Raw genomic sequence first — 8,940 nt, 5'->3', positions numbered from 1 at the left:
GGTTGAATTAGCTAATAATTTTATCAATAAAGTTAATTCCAAAGCAAAATGCATGCATCTATATTTTTAATTGGAAGTACTTAAAGGACAAGATCATCAGCAAACACTCAGAAACCATGGCAGTTCTTTTATTCAGATCAAAATCAAGAATCACTTACATAACTACACAGACATCACACAATATGTGACTCATTGATCCCGTAATGATTGACAAATAGTTGAGCCGTACCTCCTGCACTATGTTTAAACGCTCACTAAGCTTAAAAAGCTTGGATGCCTAAACTCTGGTTCAGGTACTCTTAGACTAATGGATTCTCCTTTGGCATCTGGAGCTAAAACAGCAAATAAATTAGAAGACAGTCGTTTGCTTTACTCTCTTCGCCACAACAAAACATAGGAAAGTAACAGAACAATGGAATGCTATCTGAATGCAGGAATTAGAGATTTCGCTCCAGCATAATTACTACATTCGTTCCTAGCCTTTAATTAGGTCCTAATAGAGAGGAAAAGCTTTAAGGAAGCAGGTCAGATAGCCAGCTGAATACTGGAAGCTTTATTTTAAATATCTCCTGTGGCTATAATTTCAAATAGCATCCCAACACTTAAGTGTTAAAAACTACTAGCACTGTCCATAGGAAAGCAACACCAACCAAGGTTACAGATTCCTGATTACTGTTTAGTCATCATGGCACTTTAGTGAGAAAATCAACAATCTGTGGAGCTGAAGGGACTGCATGCTAAATTACAGCTGGCTGCTTATTCACAGGGTGGAACGGAGTCATTCGATCCTGTTAGCACTGAAAACACTGAGGCTCATGAACAGGAATTGAACATTTATCACTTTGAGCATATTATGTCTACAAAGAAGCAAGATTGAAATACATTTGTATTAGTATGAACACATTTTGATTAGACTTAGAGCAATAGCAAACAGCTCTGTAGTACTAAATGTTACTACGACCCTCTCATACTTCTCTAATAAATAATGCTGCATAACTAGGAAGGCGTACTTTGTCACATTGCATAAAACAACCCAAGGCACACAACTTTTCCCTTTGTTTACGGCGCAGTGCAAAGGCAGAAAACTGGGGATCAAAGACGGCTACCAACTGCTTGTTCTAACGGTGTGTACTTTAATGTTGAAAAGCTAGAGGAGGTTGTGACGTGACACCAACAAACTAGTCCAAGCTCTACTCTGTGTGTGAGGTGGGAAAGAGGAGGGACTTAATGCAGAAACCGGATGCTCATTTTCTGTTCCACGTCCACCTTTTCCAAGACCTGGAATATAAAATAGATACTGCATTACAATTATAGCCCATTACCATTTATAAAGCAGAACTGCATGAACATAGAAATCCTTCATGGGAATCTGCTCTGAAAAAAAAAAAAAAAAAAAACCTTCCACTAAGCTATGGAAAACCTTGTGTCCTTTTACCCATTTTTTTATAACAGTGGTTAAACAGTACTGTATAATATGTCCACGATTTAGATAATGATATAAACCCTATATCTATAAACTATAAACTCTTCAAAACCTTAAAGAATTAAGTTTGATTACATGTTCTTTACTGTGATGACATTTAGATTGAACAAAGCAGACAATCTATATATGAGACATCTGCCACGGCAATCTGCCAAACAGCTCTGTAAATAAATTATATTCAACTAGTTGAGAAAGATATATATATATATATATATATCTCAACTAATTGAAAGAGGTAAACATCATTGAAAAAAAACAGAAGTCTGAATAAAAATATAACACATGGTCAATGAAAAGTTATTCTAAATTATGTCAGGATTCTTTTCATTATGGATGAATTGCTGCATTAATGCAGCGTAGCATGGAGTCTGTCATCCTGTGGTTCTGCTGACGTGTATTCAAAGCCCAAAGGTACTAATGGTACTGTTAGCCAGTTTAAATCTGAATCAAACAAACCCTATCAGCCTGTCATTCATCATCAAAGGTTTGGTAAAAGGTGGAAATGCAGCTAGAACCAAACAAGAAAAATCAGCATCTACACAAAGCCTGTCAGCAGAAGGAAGCATGAAGTGCCCTAAAGCCTAGATGTCTGTATTGACTGGACCATAGAGAAGTCATTATCACTGAAACTTGAACCCTCACAATGGATTTCAAGCAAGATTTGCTTCGATTTGGTTCTTTTTCACTCTTTCTTCAGACTGAGGCGTTGATTTGCAAATGAAATCCAAACTTTGCTTTCATCTAAAAAGAGGACAGTTGTTCTTTCTCTTCTCAATTAAGCTTTGGACATAGTAACCCATGTGTAGGATTCGTCTATCCTTAGAGGCTTGACATTCTGCTCTATGCTGCGGGTTATTCTATTTGCTGAGGCATCTTTTCAACAATACTTTCTTCTCCCACCAAACGTTCTGAGTGTGCTTGGCTACAGAACTCCGAACAATCAGCGTCTGCAGGTACGACCTTTCGTAGCTGCTAGGCCCCTACTGGATTGTCTGAAATAAAACCATTCATATATCAGAGTTTCACTTTCTTAAATGCGTGACAGAAAATAAGCTCTTTTGTGGTTTTCCAACTGAGATGTACCTGTAAGCACAGTCCAAACCACAAAGACAGGTAATGGTTGAATAATGACGTGGATATTGAGTTAAAAATTGAGGCTTTTTAAATTGTTTGCTTAAGTAAATCTGTGTTCAATTTGGGTCACATGACAAAAAAAGTAGATCTTAAAATAAACAAAACAACAAAAATAATAAAATACAGATGCAGAAAAAATACAACAAATCAAAAACACTTGCCTTCATGAATTCCTGAAAGGAAATACAGCTATCCCCATTGGTGTCTGCCTCCTGGATGGTTCTATCAGCAATGCTGCCAAGCTGCTCATCTGAAATGTTTACACCGACCATCATCCGAAGGACCTGAAACAAACATTATGGCGTTATAGAAACCTACTGTTAAAGACAAAATCCCCGTTTAGGCAGAGATTAGGAAACGTGGTCAAAACAAGCCTAACGGTTGAAGAACTATAGCAGCATGTGATAATTTCTAAATATTTAGCTCTTGGGTAACTAATTGTAGGAATTAAGGTCTTTTTTCGTGGAAAAGAACATAAACAGTATTTGACGTTTCACATTTAGCCTGAATTAGAGAAACCAGGTGACAGAAGTGGTGGAAGGACTGTTTTGCGCAAAACAAGGATTGAGTCACTAAACCAGCGGCTTACACCAATTACAGGTCACACAATGTCACCTAAATCAGAGTGCCTTTGCGAGGAGATGACAAATAGCAGGGGTAACACAAAGCAAGTTAATAAAGGGCCTGAGAGCTCCACCTGTAGTTAAGGTGAGATATCATCTTATTATCAGCAAAAGGCATTGTTCATTGCCCGTTTTCACCAACTTTAAAATCAAGTTCTGTTCCGCAACTTGAAACAGAAACTGCAAGACATAATTTAGTCAACAAATAGGAAACAAAAGCTGGTTTATTTGTCCACAGTCCAAATGACAAAACTGGTGTTGGAAACCAACTGAAACAAATTTGCCTAATGTTAAAAAAAAAGGAAGTGGGAGCAAAATAACACACTGACCTGCAGCAGCTCATCCCGGGAGATTTTGTTATCTCTGTCCAGGTCATAAAGACGGAAAGCAACTGGGAAAAAAAAAAAAAAAGAAAAACCATGCAAGTCATGAAATGCAGAACAAATCAACCCAAAAAGCCTTTTGAATGTTCAGCATTCAGGTCAGCATCTCCAAGCGCATGTGACCAGCAGCTGTGAACTCACAGAGCAGCTTGTTTGTCCTGCTGTTGAGAGGCTCGGAGGCCGGCAGGTTCTTGTTCTTCTCGTTGTCCTCAATAGGTCTGAAGTGAGCCAAGGTGCGCATGAAGCCCTTAAAGTTGACCTGATCCTCTCTGAAAAACACAAAGGAAATTTGTGAATAATGGCCTCAAAAGCAGTCGCCTTGGATTAAATTGAAATAAAGCAGCACAGGCTGCAAAGGTAATCCAATACCGCTATAGACTCCTAAATGTTCTTCCTCTACTCTGACTTGATCGAAAGCAAACATGCCAAACCCCAGATGAAATAGGAGCCATAAGAAACTATTAAAAGCCTTGTCTGGAATCCAAGCGCCCACACATTGAACTTTTAGGGAGTTTAATGATACAGCCAAAAGAAACCTCTGGTTTACAAGCCTCCACCATTCCCGTATAAAACAATCAGGCATATTTTAGGGATGTAAGGGTTCCTACACATTTCCCATGTCAAGTTCTTTCCCTGATTTTTTCTGCCCTTTTAAAGGAAACATTTAATTCTCTATAGCTTTTCATAGAATCAGTCTCTACTGTGGTCAGGCTTTAAATATGGAGATGGAGAAAATCCCAGAAACTAAAAGGAGAAGGAATGGGATAAATGGACTAAGGGGAAAACAAACAGATGGAAAACATATTTTGGGATAGAGACAATCTCATAACTGACTGTGCTGATGGGTAAACTGGTGGATATATAAATATGAGATTAATTAATGGATGGAAGGACAAACAGGTCAACAGGCAGATGAATTTCATTCAGATGAATTTAATATTTAGATAAATGCCAGAAAAAAATCTGGAAAATGCTCCTTGTGTATAATCATCCAAAGCCTTGAAAGAGCCCATCTAATGCAGGTTGAGAACCCCATCAACCCTTCTTCATATATTCCTTTACAGAAATTTGTGAAGAAACTTACCCTTCAGGGAAAAAAGCATTGATGATTCGGTCTCCAAGAGGATTTATGGCCAACTCAGGGATCCTCTGGAAATCTTCTCGACTGTTGATTTCACAATATAGGAACACTATTATTATTATTTGAAGTTTTAAAGAAGAAACAACTTTACAAAAATTCAGGGACATGCAACAAATATTCAAAAGATTTTTTTTTTTGGTCAAATGAAGCATTGGCCTTCAAAGACAAATGTCTAAAATTCTGGTAATCAGTGATAGAGTCAGACTGGACATGAGCCTCTAGAGGTAAATAGAGGTAGATATAAAAAAAAACCTCAGACTGCTACAGAGACTGAAAGCAGAACAGCGAGGACAAGCAGCACCTAAAACATGTTTACTGTAAGCAGAGTGTTTTTCAGACTTCCTTCCATGAAATTACAAACACTGTTTAACTGTCCTTGAAGATCTGACCTGCAAATGAACCTCTTACCAAACCAAAGGGCCAAGTTAAACCAAGGTCCATGTGTACGGCTTTCTTGCACAATAATTATCTTGTACTCCATCACCTATCACCTATGCTACTGCAAGTTAAGCACAAACACCTCCCTGAGGTTCCAGCCGAGTTATTCCAATGATCAGATAAGTGTAAAGGTGGATTTGGAGGAGAATTTGGGTGGTGACCCAGTTTATCAACAGCAGAATGACAAGATAAAAACACAGATAGTACAAGTAATAAAAAGTAGAGATGTACCAATTAATAGGCCAGAGGTGAGAAATTCACACCTTCTTATTTATTGGAAGAATCAAATTCTTGAAGAAAAAAGTTTCCTAAACATGAAACAAATTCAGACAATGAACTTTTAATGCCCTCTAAAGCAAGGTTTTATTGCAACCTCCTAAGGGTTTTTTCTTTTGCTCAATTCTTAAAATTCAACTCTAACAAAGAAGCTGTTGCACCTTTTTCCCTTATCAGTGAAAAAACGAGGGAGAACATTATAAAATAGAACTGAGTCTCAGATTCCTTAAGGGAAGCATGATCCACTGGGCTGTCATCTCAGTCAGAAAATATTGTTATGTTATTATTTTTTTTCCCCCCACATGTTTATTTGTTTTTTACCTGAGAGTCCCGTTTTCACCTTTATCCAGGCTGGTGAAACGGCTGTACAGACGGGTGATTTGGCTATGCGAGACTGCAAGGAGGAAACACAAGTTAAAGGTTTCACTACCAACATAAACGCTTTATCCAATTAAAATGCATGGAAGCCGCATACATCTAACTACGCAAGCTTCAAACCCAGACTCGTCATTTTTAAGTGAGAAGAACTTACAGCCAGTTTCCTTTTTGATCTCTTCAATTTCTTCTTCTCTCAATAACGTGGACGCTCTAGACCCCATGGTAAAATCTTTTAAAAACTAACAAAAACAAAAACAGACTCGAATTCCTCTATCTTGACAATAACAACTGAGTAAGGTTGAACGTTAGCAAGACAGCTAACCCTGTGAGCTAAACTTAAAAAAATATATAACAGGTGGTTCAAAAAGCGGTTAAAGACGGAGATCACGACTAATAGACGGTCAATGTCTCTCTGTTGATACAACTGGAGCAGCAGTCCGCTTTCTGTTAAAGAATGTTTCCAGTCTGTCCTGATTTCATGTTGGTGAGACGAGTTTCGGTCCGGTTAGCTTCCTGTTTGATGAAGTGGGAGGGGCTAATCAGGACACCGCCCTGATTGGATTATTAAGCTTAGGTAGTGTAGCATTTTGCCTGCATAAAATAATAATAATAATAATAATAATAATAATAATAATGTCAAATCACAGTAGGTTTTTTTTTTATAGCCGGGGAATATGGTGAACATCTATCGGCATGGTACAATACGTTAAATCCTCAAAATATTTATAACACAGCAGAAAAAGCATAATTAACAATTTTATGTACTGCCATAAAATGGCAATAGAAAAGATATTTATCTGACATCAAGAAACAAAAACAAAAGATTGAGGTTAATTGTGTAGACATAGAACATAATAAAAAATTCGTAAAAGAATATTTATAGTACTACAATAAATGTTAACAATATGTATCCAGGTATAACAAAAATCTACAACATATAAAATCATATTTAAAATGCCCAGTTCCTCCTCAAAATAAAGAACTATTTTTTTAAATGGTGAATAACATACATCCCTAATCCTTCATCAAAAGAGTTTATTAAAGATATATTTATATTTGATGTTGACAATAGGGGATTCTATGAAACACTGGCTTGTTTTATGAGTTAAGAATTTATGGAGATTTCTCCCCAACCTTTTGTCTCTGCATGTTTATATGAAGCAAAGGAGGTACCAACAATGTTCAACCCATCCCCCCAAAAAAACTGCATTAACTTAGGTATATATATATATATATATATATATATATATATATATATATATATATATATATATATATATATATATATATAACCATGACTTCAAAAGGCTTTGACTTTTGTGTTAAAACCTGTGGCTCCAAAAATGTATTTTCCTTTTTCTTAAAAAAAAAAAAAAAAAAAAAAAAAAAAAAAAAAAAAAAGCTTGATGTAATGCCTGAAAACTCAAGCATATGCATAATTTTACAGCTGTTCTGAAATAAGCTGGTATAAGCAGGTTATTTGATATCCTTTATGATCATAACAAATAGCAGTATCAATAGTCCTGCCTGTTTTTGCAACTAATCATTTCAATCCTAACAAAACACCTCGTTATTGCAACAAGATTTACGTGAACAAAAAATACATCTTGCTTTTAAAAAACAATTTAAGGCAATTATAAGGTTTAAAACAACAACAAAACAAACAAAAAAAAACAACAAGCTAGCAGAAGGGAAAAATATTTTCTTCCACTGAGTAAAGCCAATTGAGTTTTTTTATGTACACAAATTGCAGGAGATAAAGTCCCTAATAAGTCATGCCAAATGAACCCTTGCTTGCTGCTCTGTTAAAGCTTTTGTTAAGAGTTTTCTTTCCACTGTCGACACATATATGCTCAGTATGAGCAATTGGAGCAAATTGAGCAACTTAATAGATCAGCTGTTCACTATCACAACATGCTTGTTCAGGAGGATAGTTGGCTGCCAAGTCGGTGCAATGAAAAGAAAAGTTTGCTAGGTTTATATAGCACATTGCATGCAATAAGATTAGGTTTTGTTTTTCTAGGTTTTGCTTATGCAACACCACACTATCCTTCCATCTTCTACTGCCTGGCCATCAGGATCACTCGTTGCCTCCAGCCTCCACAACTATTCACGAATAGAAGCACCTGCAACAATCATCCAGTTGCATGTTGCAGATGGAAGAACCCACAATTTCCTTGCAAGAAGGCACCATGTCCAAACTGCACCACCATGCAGCCCTCAGTTTTACCTTCACATTCATGCTCTCATGATTGTTTCCCAGTCAAACCAAAGGGAGGGGATTTCCTTTTCAGAAACTAGGTGGAGCTCTGTTCCATGTGATGTGGTCATGACTGAAACATGTCTGTTTCACAACAGTAGTATTTACAAGGATGTTTCATAATCGGATCATGCTCCGCAAAGCAGCACCGTAAAAAACACAACATTTTAGGTTAACTTATTTTTACAAAATGAAGAGTATCCTACTCTTCATTTTGTATTTTTTTTAGTGTGGCCAAATGACTAGGTTACTTCATAATAATTCAAAAACCAGCAGAAATTATAATCTGAACTATACTGAAATAATAAATGGAACTGATATTACAATCAATTATGGAAATAAGCCCAGTGGAACTGAATTTTTTATTTATTTTATTTTTTTAACAGTTACCTGTCTGGCAATGTGGCAATAAGAACAATTCTCTTGATACCAAAAAGAGCCCAACAGGTTGCACACTCAAAAAAAGTGATTGTTTTACAGGTAAAGACACAAAGCAATAAATGAATAAAAAATACTAATTGCACACTTAGTTTCATTCACTATTCAGCATCAAAACCCTCATAAAAACACGAGAAGTGACTATTCTAGACCTAAAATATACAGATCTGCCAAAGGAATTAGAATTTTTGCTCTTAAAAATGACAATTATATATTACAAACCAGGAATATATTAATGTTTTTTTATTCCTATTATTTTAAGGATAATTCTTAATCCAGCTGGAAATTCTCTCTCAGAAAGTAGGACCCAGGATTCAGTTAGGCGGAACAGATGTGTTTGAAAACAAAACATTTTTTTGACTGCTTTGTAAACTTCACCTCGTCTG

The 8,940-nt window shown here is 36.3% G+C and overlaps 1 protein-coding gene across 1 annotated transcript; it reads right to left on the bottom strand.

Moving 5' to 3' along the window:
* Positions 1-102: 102 nt before the first annotated feature.
* chp1 (calcineurin-like EF-hand protein 1) lies at positions 103-6,376 on the bottom strand. Its single transcript, XM_015390750.1, has 7 exons — positions 6,011-6,376; positions 5,800-5,872; positions 4,708-4,788; positions 3,765-3,892; positions 3,570-3,631; positions 2,779-2,901; positions 103-1,278 (listed from the first exon to the last, which is right to left on the bottom strand). The coding sequence occupies exons 1-7, from the start codon at positions 6,075-6,077 to the stop codon at positions 1,225-1,227; spliced, it is 588 nt and encodes a 195-aa protein (XP_015246236.1). The 5' UTR covers positions 6,078-6,376; the 3' UTR covers positions 103-1,224.
* Between the last annotated feature and the right edge of the window lie 2,564 nt (positions 6,377-8,940).

Source organism: Cyprinodon variegatus, unplaced genomic scaffold, assembly GCF_000732505.1.
Source record: "Cyprinodon variegatus isolate N-32 unplaced genomic scaffold, C_variegatus-1.0 Scaffold21, whole genome shotgun sequence".
NCBI lineage: Eukaryota > Metazoa > Chordata > Actinopteri > Cyprinodontiformes > Cyprinodontidae > Cyprinodon > Cyprinodon variegatus.
This window is presented reverse-complemented; position numbering and strand designations above follow the sequence as displayed.

Bases quoted from the DNA above. Each gene is read 5' to 3' on its own strand.
- chp1 (XM_015390750.1), bottom strand. From the start codon at position 6,077: ATGGGGTCTAGAGCGTCCACGTTATTGAGAGAAGAAGAAATTGAAGAG. The intron at 2,902-3,569 runs GTCAGTGTGTTA...TGTTTGTTTCAG, and splicing joins CCCGGGATGAGCTGCTGCAG to GTCCTTCGGATGATGGTCGG. The intron at 1,279-2,778 runs GCAAGTGTTTTT...TTTATATTCCAG, and splicing joins CCTTTCAGGAATTCATGAAG to GTCTTGGAAAAGGTGGACGT.